General features: G+C 42.7%; 1 protein-coding gene across 2 annotated transcripts in view; it reads right to left on the reverse strand.

The window, feature by feature from the left end:
• Positions 1–13,505: 13,505 nt before the first annotated feature.
• The window catches only part of MSTN (myostatin), a 45,890-nt gene continuing 33,910 nt past the window's right edge, over positions 13,506–25,485 (reverse strand). For both annotated transcript variants that reach the window (XM_089690211.1, XM_089690210.1), the window contains one exon: positions 13,506–14,407. In XM_089690211.1, coding sequence (XP_089546337.1) covers positions 14,027–14,407 — 381 coding nt within the window. In that variant the 3' untranslated portion in view covers positions 13,506–14,026. The remainder of the gene's footprint in view (positions 14,408–25,485) is intronic.

Raw genomic sequence — 25,485 nt, forward strand, 5'->3', positions numbered from 1 at the left:
AGGACACAGGGGCCCCATGATCCCCTATTGCCCGAGGGCCCCATGAGTTGTCAGTCCGTCCCTGGCTTAAACTATCTTGCTTTGCATGTAATGAGTCTATCTCATATATTAGTTTCACCTTTTAAGTTGCATTACTGAAATAAATGAAATTGTGCACGATATTCTAATTTTTAGGGTTTCACCTGTGTATTGACAATGTTGTGCAAAATAAAATGTGTTTTTATTTTCTCCTTTCCACTTTTTCCAAAAGCTTGTGGAAAAAAAATTATATTTTCAAAAGACTCATTATGCTTCACAGAATATACATTGGGGATTTTCTTTCCAAAATGGGGTAATTTTGTGGTTAATTCCATTGTCCTGGTGCTCCAGGACAATTAGATGTGTAATTTATGCCTTTAGAATGCCTGAAGGTGCCACTTGGATGCTGAGCCCCTGGATGTGTTCCGGTTGTGAAAAATTCTCACACATGTGGTTTTTACCATTCTCAGGAATAGTAGAATGTATTTTGAAGTGTAATTATTGGTATGTACATGCTGTGTTTTAGAAATATCTTATAAATAGACAACATTCTATACAAAAAAGTCCATTTTCATTTTCTTTCCACATTTTCTGAAAACTTGTGATAGCTAGTCAAGAAATTAGATGTGTAATTTATGCCTCTAGAACACCTGAAGGTGCTATTTGGATGTTGGGCCTCTGGATGTGGCCAGGCTGTAGAAAAGTCTCGCAAATGAGGTAGCACCATACTCAGGAGGAGTAGCAGAATGTATTTTGGGGTGTGATTTTTGGTATGTACATATAATATCTTATAAATGGACAACTTTGTATACAAAAAAATACGTTTTCATTTTCTTTACACATTTTCCAGAACGTGTGGAAAAAAATCACATGTTCAAAAGACTCATTATGCCTCATAGAATATACATTGGAGTGCTTGCTTTCCAAGCAAAGCAAGTTCCCCCCTTAACTTTTATTTTCAAGTTGCTGAATTTTAGGGATCGAAACACAGTGCTTCGTAAGTACCAGGCTCAAGGGGAACTGTTGTATGAGGATGTCAAGCTACTTATCATTCCGTATTACTCCATGGAGACCCAAAGCCTTCGGAAGTCCTTTGACCACATACACACTCAAGAGCTTTAAATACAGTGTGCTTTTTCCAGCAAAGCTCTGTGTTCAAGATGGGGATCAGGCACTTTTCTTCACCGCACCTGAAACTGCGGCCTCCTGCCTGGATACAGTCTGCAGGCCTTGATATACTGTAGCTCTGTCATCCCATGTGAGCTCAGGTGATGCTGTGGTTTCAAGCACTGGATTCCTATGCTCATTTTTTCTATTTCTTGGGTGACTGCTCGTGACTTGGTAATGTATTCTGCAATGCTAATTGTGCCTTTGTTTCCTGGGCTTGGTCTATCTACACTGAAGTCTTCCCTATCATTCTGCACTACCCTGTGAGAGGGATCTCCTTTCCTTCATAAATGCTGGTGACTGACCCTGGTCTGATGGCCTTAGGAGTTTTTTGTTACACGGTTCTGTATCCCCCAGAATGACTGGGAGACCTGCACCTCATTTATCCTACTGGGCATGTTCAGTGTCAGAGACTTTTTGTTCTCCCTTTCTTTGGAAATTCTGCCTCTTGTGCAGACTGTCCCCCAAGGTATGATTTTCACCATGTTTGGGACTGGGTATCAAACCCAATTTGGTATATGTTTTACTGATTTTTATTGACAATGCACATGTCACTTTATATCTTACTGTGCTATTGCAAGTCAGACTGTTGGAATAATACCACTCCATCTGGCTACTTGTGTAAAGCTTAACAATCTGTCATCATGGCTAATTTTACAATTGTGTCCTGGAACACAAGACAATTGGACTCCCCTATTACATGCTCCTTGGTGGTTTGTTTTTAGATGGACTATTGCCCACATATTTGTATTTTTCAGGAGACCCACCTAGTGGGTAGTAGGACCCTTAGCCTCAAAAATCCCTGGGTGGGATATCATTAGCATTCTAGTTTTTCTAATTTCACTAGAGGGATGAGCATTTTGGTGAGGAAATCCTTGCTCTTTCAGCTTCTACACTTGGACTTGGACTCAGATGGAAGGTATATTGTAGTCCATGCCATGACAGAAGGTTATAAATTAGTGTTGGTGGGCCTGTATGTACCTCCTCCAGCTTATTCTTGGCTGCTCCATAAGATTGTCTCCCTGGCAGCCGCTTATTCAAAAGACAATATCCTGATTATGGGGGACTATAATATGCTGCTGGACTCTGAGATGGACAGGCTCTCCCTGGGTGGAGTCTCTGCTCCTGATTTAGCCTATGGCCTCACTAATGTTTTGGCAGTGGAAAAATCCAACCTCCAGGACCTATACTTGTCATTCCTCCACCTGCAAGACATTCACTCGCATTGACATTGCCTATGTAGGGGGACCTCTCCTCTCCAGGATTTGGCAGGTGACTATCCTACCTAGGGGAATGTCAGATCTCGCCCCTGTCCTGTTACAGATTTCCCTCTCTCAAAATTCTCAAGATAGGCTGGTATTTCTGACCCTGAGGTAGACCTTGGTTTTAGGCAACAACTAGCCCAGTACTGGAGTACCAACCCCAGTACTGTGACAGAGTCTGTATTGCGGGATGCCTTCAAGGCAGCCAGTAGGGGCACTATCAGACCTTGATAGGAAAAGTATGTAGGGAGTTGAAAGCTGACCTGACCAGGGCTGAAGTTGACACAGCTCCATTGGAGCAACAATATGTAATGACCAAGGATGCACAACTCTATAGTAGACTGTAAACTGTGACTAGAAAGGTTCTCCTTCTTCCTCCTTGACTAAGAAGCGACTACTTAAGCAGTCACAGAGGATCTTCGAACAAGGGGAATGGACTGGTAGCCTTTTGGCCTGGCTGTGCCCTGTTTAGCTGCTTTCTCTGTGGAGGTCCTTACGGAATCTGAAACTGTTACAGACTGCTTTGCTTCTTACTATGAGGAACTATACACCTCAAGAGTGACTTATACTCCTGATGAACTCAGCTCCTATCTCTTGAATGTGGACTTCCCTGTACTGACATCCATATACAGAGACCATTTGGATTCTCTTATCACCTTGAAAGAAGTGCCGCTAGCTATATCCTCCTTGTAATCTGGAAAGACCCCAGGACCAGATAGGTTTCCTGTAGAATTCTACAAGCCATAAACTGTATTGGCTCCCAGATTACATGCCATGCTAGTGAACTCATTGTGGAATGGGGCCCTTCTCTCCTCTATGTCTGTGACTGTGATAGTGGTAGTTCCCAAGCCCAGTAAAAATCTGGATTTGTGTTCCTCATATCGCCCCATCTTGCTATTGAATGTTGACGCTAAGCTGCTTACAAAAATTTTGGCCCGCCATTTGAATTTAGTAATAATAGCCTTGGTATACCCAAATTTTTATGCCAGGTAAGGGTACTGACATTAATATTAGACACTTGTTCACACATATACTGCTCACAACTGAGGATGCCCCGGGGGTGGTTGCTTCTCTCGACACTGAGAAAGCGTTTGATTCGATTGAATGGGGGTATTTGTGGAGGGTGTTGGAATCTTTTGGCTTTGGACCTAATTTAACCACTTGCCTACCGGGCACTTATACCCCCTTCCTTACCAGGCCAATTTTCAGCTTTCAGCGCTGTCGTACTTTGAAGGACAATTGCGTGGTTATGCAACATTGTACCCATATGAAATTTTTATTTTTTTTTTCTCACAAATAGAGCTTTCTTTTGGTGGTATTTACTTGCCGCTGGGGGTTTTATTTTTTGCGCTATAAACAAAAAAAGAGCACAAAATTTGAAAAATAAAGGTTTTTTTGTTTCTATTATAAAATTTTGCAAACAAGTAATTTTTCTTCTTTACTGATGTGCATTGATGAGGCTGCACTGATAGGCAGCACTGATGGGCACTGATAGGCAGCACTGATGGGCACTGATAGGTAGCACTAATGAGGTGGCACGAATAGGCGGCACTGATGATGGGTACTGATAGTCAGCAGTGATAGGCGGCACTGACTGACGGCACTGCTGGGCACTGCTGGCACTACTGGGCACTGACTGGCGCAACTGCTGGGCACTGACTGGCACAACTGATGGGCACTGACTGGCAGCACTGCTGGGCTGCACTGATGGGCACTGGTGGGTGGCACTGATGGGCAGATGTGGGTGGCACTGATGGGCACAGGTGGGTGGCACTGATGGGCAGAGTTGGGTGACACAGGTGGGTGGCACTGATGGGCACAGGTGGGTGACACAGGTGGGTGGCACTGCTGGGCACAGGGGGTTGGCACTGCTGGGCACTGGTGGTTGGCACCGCTGGGCACTGGTGGGTGGCTCTGCTGGGCACAAGTGGTTGGCACTGCAGGGCACTGGTGGGTGGCACGCTGGGCACTGGTGGGTGGCACTGCTGGGCACAGGTGGGTGGAACTGGTGGGTGGCACTGCTGGGCAACAATCATCAGGGCACTGATGATCAGTGCCCTGATGATCAGTGCCGATCCCTGCTCTGACAACTGCCGGTTCTCAGCAGTAGTTTCCCCACATTCTGACAGCATGAGGAAAGTGCAGCCGAGAACCAGCAATTGCATTTCCCTGTGATCAGCGTGTCATTGGACACGGCTGATCACGTGGTAAAAAGTCGCTGTGATTGACCTTTTACCACATCAAGTGATCAGCTGTGTCCATAGGCCAGGTGCGAGCCCCAGGGGGCGCGCAGGAGAGCGACGTCATATGACGCCCTCCCAGAACTGGCCAGCTGTAGTGTAGCTGTCATTCGGCTATCTGCGGTCGGCAACTGGTTAATTGCATGGCTGCAGCTGTTATGCCAGTAGATAGTGTGTAGACCAGTAGATAAAGTGTGGGTTAACGGAGTGCTCTCTGCTCCTTTCCCCTTACATAGGGGGACGAGGCAGGGATGTCCACTGTCCCTGGGCCTGTTCGCCCTGGCGATTCTGTTGCATCAGGACCCATGGGTGAGGGATATTAGAGTGGGGACATAACAAAAAATTTTTCTATACGCAGATGATACCCTACTATACCTTCAAGATGCGTATTCCTCCTTACTGTCTGCTCTGGATATTATTGACTTGTTTGTTCTCTATTCGGGTATCTGGGTCAATTAGGAAAAGTCTTTCCTGTTCTCCCTTCATCCCTCAGGCTCAGGAGTAAACACAGATACGCCATTACAGTGGGTGGAGGAGTTGAGTTACCTGGGGGTCAGGGCGAGGGGTCGGCTGGAGGTATATATAGAGGATAATATTACTCCTTTGCCATCTCAATTTACTCGTCAAGCCTGGCGATCATTACCCTTGTCCCCTGTAGGTTTAGTGAACTTGTTAAAAATGGTCTATGTCCCAAAATTTCTTTATTTCTTTAGAAATACCCTGATGCCTATACCAAAGGCGTTTTTCGCCAAGCTGGACATAACTATAGTCTCCTTTGTATGGTTGGGCAAAACTTCTAGTCTGGCGTGGAGGACACTCCAGTTGCCCTTTTCTCAAGGGGGATTGGCTCTGCCTAATTTTCAGCTTTATTACTGGGCTGTGCTACTGGCAACAGTTTGCTAGGGTTTAGTCAGCCTAAGCATAACATGGTGGTTACTTTAGAGGCAGCTCTTTTTGGATCATACGCTGCCTTGAGTAATTTGGTTTACCGAGGTCCCAGGGCCCATCCCTTAGTTATGGGACCCATGTGGACAATGGGACCCAGGTGTATGGGTATAAGCCAGGATGATCTATAGGGAGGAGGCCACCTATTCCCCCCACATCCCTCTTTGGGGTAATTCTCAGTTGCAAAATTTTTTTCGCCTCCCAGATCCCCAGGTCTGGGCTGCCAAAGGCATTGTCACCTTAAAACATATTATTAACGAAGGGAGAATTTCTTTATTTTCAGTACTGCAAGAAAAATTTGAGCTGCCAAATATGTATTTGCATCTACAGCTGACACACAATCGGCTTGGTCTCACTTTCCTAACAACTGTACTCCAGCTGGATAAGATAGTGCTTACTGACATTGAAGGTGATGGGAAAACCGCCATCTTCCCTTTATCTTCACCTGTCAGTGGTGCACACCTCCACTCCCACCAAAACATTTGACAAATGGAAAACTGATATCCCTGCCCTCAATGACGATGACTGGGAAGACTGTGCATGTCCCTATGTCACTGATGTGATTTCAGCTAGGTTTATACAGTTAAACTTCCCGCATAGGGTTTATCAAACCTCACAGAGGCTGGCAGCCATCTACCCTTTGCTTAGTCCTCTCTGTACATGTTGTCATTGGTTTATTGGTACCTTTTTTATTAAGGTGTGGAAATGCCCTTATAATATGCTACTCAGCTACTAATCCCAGCTACTAATGGGAGTCAGTGCTTGGCGCTCTGAAGGCCTTGTGTGACTGCCTTCTACAACTTGATCCGAAGCTAATGCTATTAGGCAGTATGGAAGACATAGAATCCAATAGATATTCTAAGTTGTTTCTATTCTTTGCGCTTTATTATGCCAGAAAGGAAATACTTTTAAAATGGAAACAATCTACCCCACCCATGCTGGATAGTTGGAAGTCTGCACTGAATGTGGTTTTACCATTGTATAAGATAACCTGTGAGAGTAGAAACTGTCCAAAGCATTTTGACAAAATATGGTCAGCCTGGATAGATGCATATAGACCACATGCAAATGAGGATGTCTAATTATGGAAGATTGGTGTAGCACGTTTTGGTGATACCTTTACCCCATTGCTACCTGCTTCTACATTTTTTTCCCCAGGTATCCCCCCCTGCATTGTTGGATTTACCTTAGTGTGAGGTATGCAATACTGTATGGGGTGTTGGCGTGGGAGTGCTTGGGGGTAACTGTTAGTGCTGTGGTTGCTGCAGAGGCAACTACGGTAAATTTGTATTAGCGACCTTCATCTGTTCTTTGTATTAATTGGAATGTATGTCTTATGACTTGATCTCTTCTTCAGTGCCTTCTACTGGAAACCTGTTTATGCTAAGCTGTCTTTATGTTATTCTAGCAGTCATAATTGTAACTGCCCTATGCATTATACAACAAACCTTTACCTGTTAACCGCTTCCCGACCGCCCTATAGGAGAAATACTGCTACAGAGCAGTACGGAGGTGAAAAATCACGTATATATACGTGATTTTGCATTTCCAAGTAGGGGGCACACGCACCCCCTACCCAGCAATGTGGCCATTCGCGGCCGCGGCTGTCAATCAGTGATTACTCGCCAGCGCCCGGTGCTTGCCGAGCATCTCCTACGGGGAGAAGAACTGTTTGTAAGCAAAATGTCAGTGACACCAAGTCAGTTCCCCCCAGTGTCAGAATGCCCACCGCAGTCCCGCTATAAGTTGCTGATACTGACACTAACCTTTTACCTAATAGGTGAATTGACTCATATATACAAAAAAAAAGTGTAGCACTAAATAAGTACTAAACAAATAATATATAATGTGACGCACTCAATCCCCTTAAATGCACACAAAACAGGGATAACACACAAATTGTGCAATACGTGACTTCCCACTAAGGCGGGTGTCAGCAACCCGCGGCTCCAGAGCCGCATGCGGCTCTTTTTCACCTTAGCTGCGGCTCCGGAGCAAACTGCCCACCAGGTGACAGGCAATAGGGCAGCAATGGGCAAACTACGGCCCGGCGGACCTTTTAATCCGGCTAGGCTCCTGCTAGGCTCCTCTCACAGTCCGCCCTGAAGACCGGTGTAGCATGAAAATCTGTCTCCTATGAGGATCTGTCCCCCTCGACGTATCTGCGCATGTGCCGGAGATCGCCGATCGGCTGCTAATGCCTGAAACTGGCACATGCGCAGATACGTCGAGGGGGACAGATCCTCATAGGAGACAGATTTTCATGCTACACCGGAACGGCGCGGGAACACGGCGAGAGGAACGCGCGGAGCAAATGTAAGTGAATTGACACAGGGGGGACTTGGGGACTTAATATGGGGGATGAATTAATATGGGGGATGAATTACTATAGGGGGGATGAATTACTATATTGGGGATGAATTACTATGGGGGATGAATTACTATATGGGGGATGAATTACTATGGGGGATTAATTACTATATGGGGGATTAATTACTATGGGGGATGAATTACTATGGGGGATGAATTACTATATGGGGGATGAATTACTATGGGGGATGAATTACTATATGGGGGATGAATTACTATGGGGGATGAATTACTATATGGGGGATGAATTACTATGGGGGATGAATTACTATATGGGGGATGAATTACTATGGGGGATGAATTACTATATGGGGGGTGAATTACTATGGGGGATGAATTACTATGGGGGATGAATTACTATATGGGGGATGGATTTTCAGTTTTAAAAATGTGGCTCTCAAAATAAATTTCAATCGTGGTTTTGGCGAGATTTGGCTCAGTTGAAAAAAAAAGTTGCCCACCACTGACCTAAGGCTATGATTGTGATTATGACGATACACTGTGGCCCTGATTAACCCTTTGCTTACTGGGCCCTTAAACCCCCTTCATGACCAGAGCGCTTTTTGCAATATATGCAGTGTCGGATTTGTTTTAAATGTTGCAATGGTTTTGCGGCTCCCAGTCTTTTTTTCCCTCTCGGAAACGGGTCCAAGTGGCTCTTTATGTCTTAAAGGTTGCAGACCCCTGCACTAAGGGAATATAGCAAGTGCAAGTGATAAATAATGTAATAGTGTCTCACACAAAAATTGCAATAGTGACTCACACAAAAATCAGTATATCTTATCACATAAAACCTCAAAAACAGTCCATACACGGTGCATATAAATATATACACTATATATAATCCAATGATGGTGCTCCAATCCAACTGTCCAAATGCAAGTGACTGTGTATGTGTCCAATACGTGATCAATCCTTCAATGGCCTGAGTGCCCCCTCACCTCCTTGCCTCGACCCAACAGGGTCACCTCGCTCAAAGGATAACACCAATCCTGATAAGGGCAGATTCCTCACAGGCTCCCCTCAAGGTAATGAATGCTCCTCATTCCAAGCCTCCATACAGTATAGCAACACTCTCCCCAGATCATGGATAAACAAAAAAAGCTTCCATAGTGTAATCTGTTTTTATTATAACTATATATAAATATAAATTGCCCACTCACATGTAATTTCTTCTTGTACACTGCTCTGTATCACCTCATGCTAGAGGTGTACTGCATGGGTATCAAAAGGTGTTCCAATATGGCCCCCATGCCGGAAGTGACGTCACCGCGCACCCGGAAATACCTCCTCGCGTACCGATGCGTTGCGTCACGCTAGCACATGACTTCCTCAGGGTACCCCCCCCTCCCAGTTTTTAAATGCTCCCTGAAAGAAGTTATAAAAGGGGGCTTTGAAAATAAGATTTTAAATAAGAAAGAAAAAGCTTTTTTATGCCCAGTGACCCCGAGACTACCCGTATTTTATATTTTACCAAATATTCACAAGGACCCGCTAAACCCGCCAGGACGACCTATTGTTAACGGTATAGGGTCTCTATGTAGCAAAATTGGAGAGTACATAGCCTATTGCCTCCAACCACTGGTCACCCAAACACCCTCCTATCTCTGAGACACAAAACAAGTTCTAAACATAATTAAAGATGTCAGTATCTCACAAGATTCCTTTTTGGTTACAGCAGACGTAGTATCACTGTACACCAACATTAGCCATAAAGACGGAATGGAGGCTACAGACTTTTTCTCACGCACTTCAGCACTTTACCTCTGATACAAAAAGAACTTATTCTAAATTTACTGGAGTTTGCAATGGAAAAAAACAATTTTTGATTTAAAAGGAGTATTATTTACAGATTAAGGGGGTGGCCATGGGAGCCAAATTTGCACCCAGTTTGGCTAACCTATTCATGGCCTATTGGGAAAAAGATTTAATCTACGCGAGAGAATGGCCAGAACTATCAATATACAAAAGATACATTGATGATATTTTCCTGATTTGGAATGGAGATGAGCAGTCCTTATTTAACTTCTTTGGAACCTTGAATAATAATGATCGTAACATCAGTTTGACATATACCTTTAGCAAAACAGAAATCAACTTCTTAGACCTTACCCTAATGAATTCTAATGGAAAGATTACTACGAAATCATTTTTCAAATCTACAGACCGAAAGAGTTACATCCCCATGGATAGCTGCCACCATCCTTTGTGGCTAGCCAATATCCCAAAGGGACAGTTCACTAGAATTCGTAGAAACTGTACAGACATTAATGATTACCGTCTACAGGCTAAGATCCTGAAAAAAAGAATTATGGAAAAAGGATATAATGAGGTAACTTTGGAAAATACTATGAATGATGAGGCAGGTCTGGATAGAGATATAATGCTAATGGATAATGGGAAAAAAAACTTCATCTCGGGTCTGCCCATTTATCACCACATATTCCATTCAACACAGAACCATAAGTGGGATTATCAAGAAGAACTGGGATATTCTTAAAACAGACCCAGTACTTACTAATATCTTACCTGAAAAACCAGAGATCATATTTCGGAAGGCTACGGCCATAAGACATGGCCTGGCGCCTAATATCGTGGACCCGCCTAAAACGGTGTCATTGTGCTCTAATTTGAGTGGTTTTCATCCATGCAATAAGTGTGTGATTTGTACATGTAGCACAAGTAGGAAAAAGATTGTAGAATCCTTTACCTCAAATACCACGGGTAAATCCTATAAGATCAAAAACTTCATCTCCTGCAAAAGCAGGTACGTTGTTTACATGCTCACATGCCCATGCAATAAACAATATGTGGGAAGGACAACAAGGAGACTCAGAGATCGTCTCCATGAAAATGTGTATAACGTTAAACGGGGGTTCAAGGAGCATTCTCTATCTAAGCACTTTAGAATTCACCATCATAGGGACCCCACTTTACTCAGATTTGTAGGAATTGACATAGTGACCCCACACTGGAGGGGGACCCACAAGAAACGAGCAGTCTCCCAACTAGAGACCAAGTGGGTTTACGAACTGGGCACCCTATTCCCCATGGATCATAACATAGAGGTTGATCTCAATTGTTTTATTGATAACAGTTAAAATTTTACCCAAGTATTGAACTGATTGTATTTTTAGGATATTCCTTTACGGTTTTTATTGTGTTTTTAGTCACGGGTAGTCTTAATGTTTTAATGAATTTTAACATGATTCATTATGTTCATGTGTATACTATTCTATTGTATTATCTTATGTGGTTTATAAGAAATATTTTAAGATTGATGGGTATTTTAATGGTCCTTATCAAGGATCACACTTATTGATTAGAATTTCATGTTTATTAGATTCATTCATGCCTATCCTGATCTATTTGGATAAGACACGATCATTATCATTATTTATTTATTACTGTGAATTTCAGTCGATTTTACCTTCTTAAACTGGTGTCTATTTTACTTGGGTCTTTTTACTGCTATATGAATAAGCCGAGTATAGAATATATTACTGCATTATTTATATATAATTTTTAGCATATTTATTTACATTACATTCATATAATGATTGAGCACCTTATTTGGACAGACTAACTATGAATCAGTATGCAAAATGAAGAATCATCATTTATATATATAATTAGAATCCATACTCAGTGCGTTTTATGGCATTAAAAATACTTTCACACAATTTCCCCACACTAGCAGCTGGCTCTTGTGCGCATTGGCTGAACCCTCTTGCAGCTGGGTACGTTCATCCAGCCTGTTTGTTAAGATCCACGGCAAAATGGCGCTGATGCGCTCGCACATGCGCAGTAGCTAATCTTCAGGAAAATGGCGGTGGCGCGAAAATTCAAGCGCCCTGCCCTATTTAAGTACAGTTAATGTTCAAACAGCAATATTGACACTTCCTCTGAAGATGTGTGTTTACACGAAAGGCCTTAGGAGTCAACACACTGTGTTTTTTAACCACCGGAGCCATTTATAGGTCCAGTGGTTACCTATTCCACTGGTCAGTGTACCTTTTATTACTCTTCACTATACTTTTATTGTAATACTTGCTTTATGAATAAATAATTTTTTGGCAATATTACACTGAGAATTTTTTTATGACTCCGCCACGGAGCCTTTTAAGTATGCAGAACCTGGTAAGTTCTTCAATATCCGGAGAGGGGGAATTCCTGTAATCAGATGATAGACCATGCTGATTTCTTAGGAGACCTCTGGAGCAGATATCACTCACTTACTGCGGAGCTGCTAAATTGGAGACGGATGTCCCAGACGCACACCCCATTATTAATGCGCATAATCCATGCGCTTCTGGTAAGCGCATAACTTTACTATTCATATGGAACATCACCAAATGAGGATACATCTATCTGCATGTTACACAATATCGATTGTATACTGAAGCTTATTGGGATTGTACTTCCACCAATTTTATTAGTGCTGCACTTTATTATTATTTATGTTACCGTGTGTGGACTGTTTTTGAGGTTTTATGTGACAAGATATACTGATTTTTCTGTGAGTCACTATTGCAATTTTTGTGTGAGTCACTATTGCATTATTTATCACTTGCACTTGCTATATTCCCTTAGTGGGAAGTCACGTGTTGCACAATTTGTGTGTTATCCCTGTTTTGTGTGCATTTAAGGGGATTAAGTGCGTCACATTATATATTATTTGTTTAGTATTTATTTAGCACTACACTCTTTTTGTATAAATATACCGAAAGAAAGCTCTATCTGACTCAAAAAATGATACAAATGTAAATTGGGTACATTGCTGCATGACTTAGTAATTGTCATTCAAAGTTCAACAGCACTGGAAGCTGAAAATTGGCCTAGGCTGGAAGGAATCTTTGCAGACCTCATTTTTCTTTTTCTCCCCATTCTTCTGACAGTGGTCATTTTTTACCAAGGGAAGATGAATTTATCTCCCTTTACTTCCTGGTAGTCTGGGACTGCCACCTGAAACATATGACAGGAATTCCCAGGATTCCGCTGTGAGACTAGGGTGACATCAGTGTCTTACTCAACCAGGAAGTGGAAAACATGTAAGTAAATTGCAAACAATGTTTGTTTAGCTAATGAATGTAAGATTGTTTCATATCAGCATGCAGACCTGTATGCTGCTGATTTTTTTTTCCTTTAACAGTTGCATTTATTAAAAATCATAAAAAAATATAAACAAACCAAGCTGCTATGATTTTTAGAGGAAAGGGAGGAAAGGTCTATTTTAAAACAGATAACAATCTGATTTAAATTAAAATGCTATGGGTTCCGTATAAATTATATGTGCCAATTGCATAACTGAGGAATGACCAGTGTTGTCACATGATGATGGTACAACATATCTCATTCTGTTCAGTCTAAAGGTGTATTTGTAAATGAAGTCAATCTCCCCGACGCGTCGTAGCTTCAACAGCAAAGAATTTGTTTCACAATAAATATTCCTATGTGTACCTTCATTTTGTCTGTATGCTATAAAGAAAATGACCAGCAAAAATTTAATTTTAAAATATTTACTATGCAGCCATACTTTTTCTTTTTTACTTTATTATAATTACAAAATTTACCAAACAAGAAAAGTATGTTTTGCAGTTGAGACTAGTAACACTGTGCTTTTAAAAAGTTGTGTTTAAAATCAAAATCATTGTTTACTGTCTGGTTATAATGAACTAGCTTATTAACCTTTGGGTTTTTAAGATTTATGTTGAAAGTACATTTAAATTGTCCCAAAGTTTCCTTTCTGCTGTTCATGCAAGGTATTTGTGTGTAACAGTTGGTAACAAGAAGTGAAAACAGCAAGCGTATATGTCTTCTCAGCTTAATGAAAAGGTGATTGCAGTCTGTCTCATTACAATTGGAGAAAGATATTGCTCCAACTTTCTTGATATTAGCAAAACAGCATATTCCAGAGCACCACAGCAATCTACTACCATTGTTGGAAGTTTTCCATTAATGGTTTGTTCATTTTTATTGAAATCTTATGTTGATTGGGGACATTGGAGACATTTAACTGCATATTCATGAACAACCACAGCGATCTACCACCATTGCTGGGATTTTTCCATAAATGATTTCTTCATTTTCATTGAAATATAACATATTGATTGGAGACATTTTAGTTGGGGTGCAACAAGGGCCTGCAGAACCTCTGGGGTTTGCTTGCTGAACAAGATGAGTATGAGGGTATTTCTGCAAGAATACAATTCCACATTCTCCAGAGCAGTAGTTAGCTTTGTATCTTTTTGGTGCAATAATCCAGTCCCATCCAAAAGCTTCAAAATCAACTGTCAGTGGATATCGACAACATCGAGATTCTGTTGAATGTTCATCACAGTCTAGACCAAAATCTCTGCGGGATCTTTTTGGAGTATCCATCACCTTAACTTCTATGAAGGGATTCTGATGGTAAAAAGAAACAATGCATTTCTGATACATCTGTATATATTTAATGCAATATAAACGTGTAATTTATGAGCAATTTATTATTCGCTTCCTGTTTCCTAGCTACCAAATAGATGGTAGCTGTGTACTATTAAAAGGTCAGTATTAAATTCCTACTGTATTAATCAGTGATAAAATGTGTATAATTAAAATAATTTTGCTGGATTTCCATTTATGTTCTAAACCTCTCTGTACTTTTCTGGTGAATTAATAATTTAATCAATAAGCTGGAAAGTAATAATGATGTTACATAGTTAGTCTGGCTGAAAAAAAAAGACAAAAGTCCATCCAATTCAACCATAAAAAATTAAATAAAAAAAAGTTATAATCCTACACCACAGTTGATCCAGAGGAAAGCAAAAAAAAACAGCAAAGCATGATTCAATTTTCTCCTACAGGGGAAAAAATTCCTTCCTCATCCCCCAAGAGGCAATCGGATATTCCCTGGATCAACTTTACCTATAAATGTTAGGTTATGTTTTAAATGTTGTGGATACCAGTTATATTCTGTGTACCCAAGAAATAATCCAGGCCTTTTTTAAAGCAATCCACTGAGCTGGCCAGAACCAACTTTTGAGGGAGTCTATTCCATATTTTCACAGCTCTTACTGTGAAGAAACCTTTCGGTGTTTGGAGATTAAATTTGTCCTCTGTGATGACCTCAGGGTGAATAACTCTACACCGAGATCACTATATGAACCACTGATGTATTTATACATGATCTTATTCCCCCTTAAGCTCCTCTTCTCAAGAGAGAATACATCCAGTTCCTTTAATCTTTCCTCATATCTGAGCTCCTCTATGCCTCTTATCAATTTGGTTGCCCTTCTCTGTGCTTTCTCCAGTTGCCCAATGTTCTTTTTGTGAATTGGTGCCCAAAATTGAACTGCTTATTCCAGATGAGACATTACCAATGATTTGTACAGGGGTAAAATGATATCTCTCTCTCTCTCTGGAGTCTATACCTCTTTTAATACAAGAAAGGATTTTGCTCGCTTTAGAAACCGCAGATTGGAATTGCATGCCATTATTAAGCTTATGAGCTACCAGAACTCCAAGATACTTCTCCACCATTGATTCCCCCAGTTGTACTCCCCCTAGTAAATATGATGCCTGCATATTCTTAGCCTTCAAGTGCGTAACCTTACATTTATCAACATTAACCATTTGCAGACTGCAGACGGCTTCACGGTGGCCGGCCAATTCTGGGAGGGCATCATATGATGTCCTCCCGCAACACACCCTCCCAGAACACGCCCTCCCACACCCCCCTGGGGGTGCGCACCCAGCAATCTACGTGATTGCTGTGTCCCAGGGACACAGATGATCACGTGATGTGGTAAAAGGCCAATGACAGCGGCCTTTTACCACGTGATCAGCCATCTCCAATGACAAAGCAGGTCACTGGTAAATGCAGTTGCCTGTTATCGGCTGCACTTTCCTCACACTGTCACAGCGTGAGGAAAGTACTCCCAATAACCGGCAATTGTCAGAGGACGGATTGACACCAATCATCAGTGCCCTGATGATCAGTGCCACCTACCTGTGCCCAGCAGTGCTGCCCACAAGTGCCCATCAGTGGCACCCACCTGTGCCCAGCAGTACTGCCCACAAGTGCCCTGCAGTGCCACCCACCTGTGCCCACATGTGCCCAGCAGTGCCACCCACCAGTGCCCATCAGTACCACCCATCAGTGCCACCAGTCAGTGCCGTCAGTGCCACCCATCAGTGCCGCCTATCAGTGCCCATCATTGTTGCATATCAGTGCCAGCTCATCAGTGCTGCCTATCAGTGCCATCATTGTTGCGTATCAGTGTCAGCCCATCAGTGCCGCCTATCAGTGCTGCCTATCAGTGCCGCCTATCAGTGCTGCATATCAGTGCCCATCAGTGCTGCCTATCAGCGCAGCCACATCAATTTACATCAGTGAAGGAGAAAAATTACCCGTTTGCTACATTTTATAATAGAAACAAAGAAAAACTTTTTTTTTTCAACAGTTTTGCTTTTTTTTTTGTTTATAGCGCAAATAATAAAACACCCAGCACCTTGTACATACCACCAAAAGAAAGCTGTGTTTGTGTGAAAAAAATTATAAATATTTCATATGGGTGCAGTGTTGCATGGCCGTGCAATTGTCACTCAAAGTGCAACAGCAAGGAAAGCTGAAAATTGGCCTGGGCACGAAGGGGGTATAAGTGCCTGGCAGGCAAGTGGTTAAACATCATTTGCCACATAGTTGCCCACTTAAACAGTGTTTTAAGGTTGCCTTGTAAATTGGAGACATCCTGTAAGGACGTTATTCCACTGCACAGCTTGGTGTCATCTGCAAAGACTGAAATGGGATTTTTAATCCCAGATCCTATATTGTTTATAAATATATTAAAAAGTAAGGGTCCCAACACTGGACCTTGGAATACACCACTGACAACCCTAGACCATTCAGAGTGTGAATCATTATGATGTGTACATTATTAAAGGACTTGAGACTATTAAAGCAGCATAAACAGATGGTAGGAGCCCAGTGTAGGATGGAAAGGTAGAGACAGATAATTTCCAAGTTTGCTGTCAAATTTGTGAAAATCCTAATGGATGTTTGTTATGGATTTTCATTTACACAGCATGCCTACACATATATTTATTACCCTTTAGATGTTTCTTAGGAAAAGGTAGAATGCCAGACTGTAAATATTTCTGAACACGTTCAGAGAGTGTCTGTTTCAATAGAAAGGCTAAGGACATGCTTAATTTCCTCACATTAACATAAAACGCAGGAGGCAAGATTTTAAATCATTGAAAGAGAAGTTCTGGAATAAAAAAAAAATCGATACTCACCTCAGTGGATGCAGCATTGGTCCAATGCTGCATCTGTCTCCCACCACTTCTAAGACCAGGAACTGAGTGATCAAAGCCCACTGTTTGCTCAGTTCTCGGTCTTCACTAAGCAGAGAGTGGAGACTGTCAATGACTGGCCCTGTGCTCTGCCACTCTAGTGGTCACTGGAGTACTCACTGAGAGGCTGAGCCAGCTGCTGGTCCGGGCACATTAACCTCCCTAGCGGTCTGATTATGTCAGTATTTCTGTGCTCAAAGCGGTACATTTTTTTGCATGGAAATATGTACCGTATTTTCCGGCGTATAAGACGACTTTTTACCCCTTGAAAATCTTCTCAAAAGTCGGGGGTCGTCTTATACGCCGGTAACGGCATGCTGACACTTTTTAGGGGGGCGGCGCGGTGCTGCCGCCGCCCCCCCCCTTCCAACAGAAGGGAAACTAAGTACAGGGGTGGGCAGGGGCTGCTGTCTCTTACCTGGCTCCGGTCCCACGACGATCTGGTCCAGGAAGCGCGGCTGCTCCTTCCTTCGGTTCGTCCACTGGATGTTCGCGCGGCTGCTCGGCTCCGCCTCCTCACCGGTGATTGACCGCCAGAACTGTAGCTCAGGAAAGGCACACAGGCTGCCAATCACTGGCGAGGAGGCGGAGCTGAGCGGCCCCGCGAAAATCGAGTGGAGATGCAGGTAAGTGTGCCGTGCTTAGGTGCTGCTGCAACCACATATGCTGGCTGCAGCAGCACTGTACTGGAACAGGGGTCAGCAAGTGTCAGTGGGAGGAATAGTGCCCCAGCGTTGGTGTCACTGATACCAACGATGGGGCACTTTTCCTCCCCCCCACTGACACCAACGATGGGGCACTATTCCTCCTCCCCCACTGACACCAACGATTGGGCACTATTCCTTCCCCCCCCACTGACACCAATGATGGGGCACTATTCCACCCCCCACTGACACCAATGATGGGGCACTAGTCCACCCCCCACTGACACCAATGATTGGATACTATTCCTCCCCCATCACTGACACCAACGATGGGGCACTATTCCCCCCCCACTGACACCAATGATGGGATACTATTCCTCCCACTGACACCAAAGATGGGGCACTATTCCACTGACACCAATGATGGGGTGCTATTCCCCCCAATGATACTAATGATGGGGCACTATTCCTGCCACTGATACCAATGATGGGGCACTATTCCACTGACACCAATGATGGGGTGCTATTCCCCCCAATGATACTAATGATGGGGCACTATTCCTGCCACTGATACCAATGATGGGGCACTATTCCTCCCACTGACACCAATGATGGGACACTATTCCTCCCACTGATACCAATGATGGGGCACTATTCCTCCCACTGATACCAATGATGGGACACTATTCCTTCCACTGACACCAATGATGGGGCACTATTCCTGCCACTGATACTAATGATGGGGTGCTATTCCTCCCACTGACACCAATGATGGGGCACTATTCCTGCCACTGATACTAATGATGGGGCACTATTCCTGCCACTGATACCAATGATGGGGCACTATTCCTCCCACTGACACCAATGATGGGGCACTATTCTTCCCACTGACACCAATGATGGGGCACTATTCCTCCCACTGACACCAATGATGGGGCACGATTCTTCCCACTGGTGTGCACTGGAAGAGGGGTAGTCTTATACGGCAAGTATAGCCCAAACACTACATTTTAAACAGGAAAAGTAGGGGGTCGTCTTATACGCCCAGTCGTCTTATACGCCGGAAAATACAGTATTTTTTTTATTGTAGGCCTGTAATTTTTAGGAATAACTCGCTGTAATCTGTCTGAACAAGAGTCTAGTAAACATCCCGGGTATGTTAAAATTTGAAACACGAAATCATAAATTATAATTTATTAAATAATCACAAAAAATAATAATATAATAATAATAAATTTAATTCAATAATATAATCAAACCAAAAACACTGAAATTTGAAATAGCGCCAAGTTCGCACATCACTGGGCAGCACATTGGCTAAATGGTTAGCACTTCCGCCTGGCAGTACTAGGGTCGCTGGTTCGAATCCCAACCATGGCACCACCTGCCTGGAGTTTGCATGTTCTCCCTGTCACTGCGTGGGTTTCCTCCGGGTACTCCGGTTTCCTTCCACACTCCACAGACATGCTGGTAGGTTAATTGGCTCCTGTCTGAATTGGCCTTAGTATGTATATGTATCAATGTGAGTTAGGGAATTTAGATTGTACGCTCCTTGAGGGTTAGGGACTGATGTGAATGTACAATATATGTATGTAAAGCGCTGCGTAAATTGACGGCGCTATATAAGTACCTGAAATAAATAAATCACTGGGCAAAGTCGCAAAATCGTTTTCAGTGTCGGATGACAAATTTCCCCACGAATCATCACTCAATTCTGCAAGTAGTTCTAATTTACTATCGCTGTTCTCTAGCTGGTCTAAAACCGCTTTTGACCTAAAGAGATGCTTTTTGGATGCCATGGACATTTCTCAGTTTCCAGGCAGAAAGAAAGGTAAAAATGCAGGAAGGGCACAGGACAAAGCACTAGGGACAAAATGTATGTGAAATGCTTTGATACAGTAATGTTTTAGTATGTGATTTTAGTGTATTTAGTGAATGTCACATTTCGCATTTTTAAATTTCCCGCCGTTCCGTCTCCGTACGTCCTGACGTCGTAGGGAACGGAACCCAGAAGATGGATGCAGGCATCGGCCGGAGGACATTGCCAGGGACACTGCAGGAGGGACATCGCGGGAGCGAAGGACAAGGTAAGGGAAGAGATCCCGGAGCAACGCTGCAAGGGTATTCCCGAGTGTAGCTCGGTGTTACCGCTTGTGGTGCTGAAACTTTACCCTGAGCTACACTCGGGAATACCTCCAGGGAGGTTAAAGTCAGGATCTCTCCAGAGTCTGGACCTGCTCTGTGACGTCAGTCAGCAGTTGACTTTAGCCCACTGTTGTCTGAAAATGGGTCACAGGAGCACAGAACGAAGTACACTCCTGTGACCCACAGGAGAAATAGGGCCAAAAAAGCTTTGGCCTTACTTCTCCTTTAACCCTTTGTTAGGATAGACCATGTTAAAATCTAGTTGACAACTGATTATGAGGTCTGCTAGCACATTACAGACAAGGGTCAATATGGCAAACACAGCTCCCCACTCCTGGATCAAAGTGGAAAGCATTTTGGGGTAAAAGGAATAAGAAAGGAGACTAAAAAAGATACCTTGGCTGCGATATATTGTGACCTCACAAGATGTTACCAGCAGGCCTTTATACACAGAACAGACTTGGTAGGTAATATGGATCTGTAGAAAATGAAAGATTTGCTCCCCCATATCCCCACCTTGAAATAGTCCTATGTAATAAAGCAATTATTTTTGTGTTGTTTTTTTAATTTATTTTATTTTAATTTTTTTCTCAGCCCATCCTCTTCTCAAGAGGAGATTTGGTTTGCATGATTCCAGCCTGGGAATAACTTTCTATTTTAGCTAGAGGTATGTACATGTATATAATATGTAAACAGTATATATATATATAGTTACAGTAAATTTGGTTAAAATGAATTCTGACTGTATCTTATAGCTTCAGGGAACCTGAGGAAATGTAGGTGGATACCCATGAAACATATAATGATTGCATTGTTTCCTCCGAATGGACCCTAATTTCCATCCAAGAGTCTCACTGTTGATTGGAGGAAAACACGTAGCGTCTGACTGTGAAACACATAGAAAAACATTTTATGTATCTATATTATGTTATATACCAGTAAAATGTATGGTACTAAGGTCAAATCACACTTGTTTTAACTATTTTATAATAAGGGTTGAGGTGATTGTAGCCGTATTAGTGCATTTGCGACAGAAAATTTGAGTACTGTCCATGATACTTTTTTTTATTTGCACTAACATACAATTTTGAGGACAAGCTTTCGGGGAATGTCCCCTTCTTCAGGTCCAAGCAGTACTGATCTCAATGTTTTAACAGAATATTAGAAGAGATGGGAAAAAAAAAGAGAACATAGATAAGACAGCAAAAGCAAAGTCTGGGGGGGGGGGGGGGGAGACAACACTCACAGAGGCAGTCATGCTTGAGGTGATAGTCATAAAACTGTTGGATAATGAGTGAGGAATCCCATGTCCAAATTCAGGCCGTTATCTCTTGTGTCAAATAGAGTTATCATTCTTAGTTCAAAAGTTTTTCTTTCCTGAATGGATTTGAAATTTCCTTTAAGAACTAAAATAAAATATTGGAGGTCTCCCAAAGTGTGGTCTGGTTGTGCAAAATGGTGTCCCACAGGTGTGCAAAAGGTCATCTTCTTTATGTTCCTTGATGGTATGTCTGTGCAAATTCATCCTTGTTTGCAACTTCTGTCCTGTTTCGCCAACATAAGATCCTTTACTACGTTTTCTGCACTGGATAAGGTATACAACATTACTAGAGGTGCAGCTGTATGATCCGGAAATATTGATATTAATACACTTCTAGTTACTATGGATGTAATATCCCTGTATAGTAATATCCCTCACAAGGATGGATTAGCTGCATGTCACAGATCCTTATCATCCTCACCAAACCACAAATACACTGCTGAGGATGTTACACAGCTCATTGAATTCATACTTACACGCAACTACTTTACTTTCAATAAAGACATCTATCTTCAATGTATGGGTACTGCGATGGGAAGTAAAATGGCACCCCAATATGCCAATTTATTTATGGCTGACCTGGAGGAAAAATTCCTGAACAGCATGGAACAAAAACCATACAGATACTATAGCTATATTGATGATATTTTCATCATATGGACAGAAGGTGAAGAATACCTAAAACAATTTTACTCATTGATCAACACTTTTCATCCATCAATCAAACTAAAAATGGAATACTCAAACACACACGTCAACTTCCTAGACACCACAGTATACATCAGGGATGATACGCTTCACACCTCAATATACAGGAAACCCACTGACAGATGCAACTACCTCCACAGTTCTAGCTTCCAACCCCAACACATGAAACGTGCCATCATACACAGTCAGGCCATTAGATACCATCGAATATGTTCTGACCCAAGAGACAGAGATAAACATCTCGGGACACTAGCAGACTCCTTCCATAAGAAAAGTTACAAGGACAAAACTATCAACACCAGCATAAACATAGCCTTGAGAACCCCAAGAGAAAATCTACTTCAGTACAAGGAGAAAAACAAACAAACAACCGTGTACCTCTAGTAACCACATACAACCCAGCACTAGAAAGAATAAGAAAAATAATCAAAGATTTACAACCCATCATAACAGAGGATGGAACTCTGAAAGAATATTCCAGCAACCCCCAATACTGGCCTTCAGACAACCCCCTAACATCACAAATAAACTAATCAATAGGAAACTTCCTTCTGATTATGATGTCACAAATAATGGAAGCAAACCCTGCAATAAAAAACGCTGCAAACTGTGCAACCAAATCAATCCATCAAAAAGTGTCAGACACTCAAAAGGGATCTTCAATATCTCCGGATCATACAGCTGCACCTTTAGTAATGTTGTGTACCTTATCCAGTGCAGAAAATGTAGCAAAGGATCTTATGTTGGCGAAACAGGACAGAAGTTGCAAACAAGGATGAATTTGCACAGACATACCATCAAGGAACATAAAGAAGATGACTTTTGCACACCTGTGGGACACCGTTTTGCACAACCAGACCACACTTTGGGAGACCTCAATATTTTAGTTCCTAAAGGAAATTTCAAATTCATTCAGGAGAGAAAAACTTTTGAACTAAGAATGATAATTCTATTTGACACAAGAGATAACGGCCTGAATTTGGACATGGGATTCCTCACTCATTATCCAACAGTTTTATGACTATCACCTCAAGCATGACTGCCTCTGTGAGTGTTGTCTCCCCCCCCCCCCAGACTTTGCTTTGCTGTGTCTTATCTCTGTTCTCTTTTTTTTTTTTCCCATCTCTTCTAACATTTTGCTAAAACATTGTGATCAGTACTACTTGGACCTGAAGAAGGGGACATTCCCCGAAAGCTTGTCCTCAAAATTGTATGTTAGTGCAAATAAAAAAAAGTATCCCGCACAGTACTCAATTGTTTCTATAATAAGGGTTAAATTTTAACAGTAGACCATATTTTGGGACAAATTTTGGCACCTTTAAAGTCCCATAACTAGAAGAAACTGTGTTTGTATCCTAGGCCAAAATGATGTTGTACATCCCAGGAGCATATATCAGAACAAAGTAGTATAGTGTAGTAGGCAATAGTAGAAATTAGACCATTTATTTAGCTAAAATTGCGCTTACAAACAAAATTCTTGTATCTCAGCATGTATTAATTCACAAAAAAAGCATGGTGTTTAAAACCTTTTCCAAAATGGCTGCTCCACAACTTCCGGTTTACGTGTTCACATACATTGATGATTTGTGGAAACGTGAGGGGAGCACAAGAGTGTATATATTGCTTTAAGGATATTACACTATATTCAAATTTTTTGGAGGTGCATCTCCTACGTTGAGGTGGACGGATTGAGTAGGGAACACAGGTTCAAATATACATTTAGAAGCTGAACGTCTGGATACAAGGGACAGGAAAGGAAAGCAGGATCAAAAATTAACATGCGGAATCTACACTTTAGTGTTAGAAGTTTAGAACCTTGTGCAACAGACACAATGCACAGGCCCAGATATTTAAAGCGGAGCTCCACCCAAAAGGAAAAGTTCCGCTTTAAAGACTGGTCCCCCGCTCCCCATATGCCAGGATTGGCACCTTTAGGGAGCGGGTACCCAAAATTGACAGGTACCTGCTCCCACCTAGGCAATGGGAAGCAGAAGTTGTCCTGACACGTGACAGATCCCAGTAGACTACGGGGCCATTCAGAAAGTGCATCGCTACATGTGCGTGAAGCAGCAAGCTGTCACAGCCGGGTGCCCACACTGAAGATACTGGCACCTGAAACACCAGACAGCTGGTGAAACGGGCTGTGACGAAGACACCAAGGGATCATGGGACAGGTGAGTGGCTGTTTTTTTAAAAGACAGCAGCTACAGTCTTTGTAACTGCATCTATCTCCTACCTCCACTCTTAACTAGAAAAACGCATTGACTCCTGCTGTTCTTCTTTGGGTAACTGCATCTATCTCCTACCTCCGCTCTTAACTAGAAAAACGCATTGACTCCTGTTAAATTCTGAACAAATGGTGTATTTATATTTATGTGTATGTTGACCAGTCCTCACCTCTAGGTGCACTCAGGTTTACGACTGTAGCCTGGTTCCTAAGAAACATCCCCCACTATTCATGTGAGCCTTAGCTTCTAATTGGGCGGAGTTGAATGCTCATTTGAGCATCTCCCTATAAATTTAGATCAGCTCATGGGGGGAGATCACTGATGGGGGGCAAGTGCTGCTTATGATTGAGTGCGGCTTTGAACGAGTGCGAAGCAGTTTAACACAGCAGTCGAACTAAAGCAGGAGAACTCAAGTAGCAGGAAGACACAACAACAGCAAGAAACTCTACTGCATGCTGGACAGACTGCAAGCAAACACCCTGGGAAACATCTCTTACATACCTGAGACCCACTCCGTGTACCTTTTATACAATACATCCCCTCTTCTCCTTTTCATATTACTATCCTCTGTTCCCAAATCTCATTTCTTTACCCCTCTGCTCCACCCCAAAACTTGTACATCTCCCCCTCATTGCTATCATCTCCCTACTACTGCTCTCATCACCTCCCCAAAATGCCTCTTCCACTCCTCCTTCTCATTTTCCTCTCCTCCATTCCCAAAATCCATTCACTATATCCCTCTGCTCCTCCCAAACAATTGTATATTGTGTCCTCACTGCTTCCTTCACCCCTCTACGGCACCCACCACCTCCTCCTTTTACTCCACTCTCCCACTGAGCCGAACACCTCCACTAGTAGTTTCTCACGCTCCTGCACATCCCGCTCCCATGCCACCTTTCTCACCCTTCTCCTCATAACCGCGGGGGACATCTCCCCGAATCCTGGCCCTCCACCACCTCCCTCACCCGCACAACACCCTCCCGCCTCCACGTCCCGCCGCAACCCCCGCAACTTAGCATCTGTCCCCCTGCTCCCTAAAATCTCCCCTCCGTTTTCATGTGCACACCTGAACGCCCGATCAGTGTGCAACAAGCTTACCGC

This window comes from Staurois parvus, unplaced genomic scaffold (genome assembly GCF_062004578.1).
Source record: "Staurois parvus isolate SC_StPar_1 unplaced genomic scaffold, SC_StPar_1.0 ptg000522l, whole genome shotgun sequence".
Classification (NCBI taxonomy): domain Eukaryota; kingdom Metazoa; phylum Chordata; class Amphibia; order Anura; family Ranidae; genus Staurois; species Staurois parvus.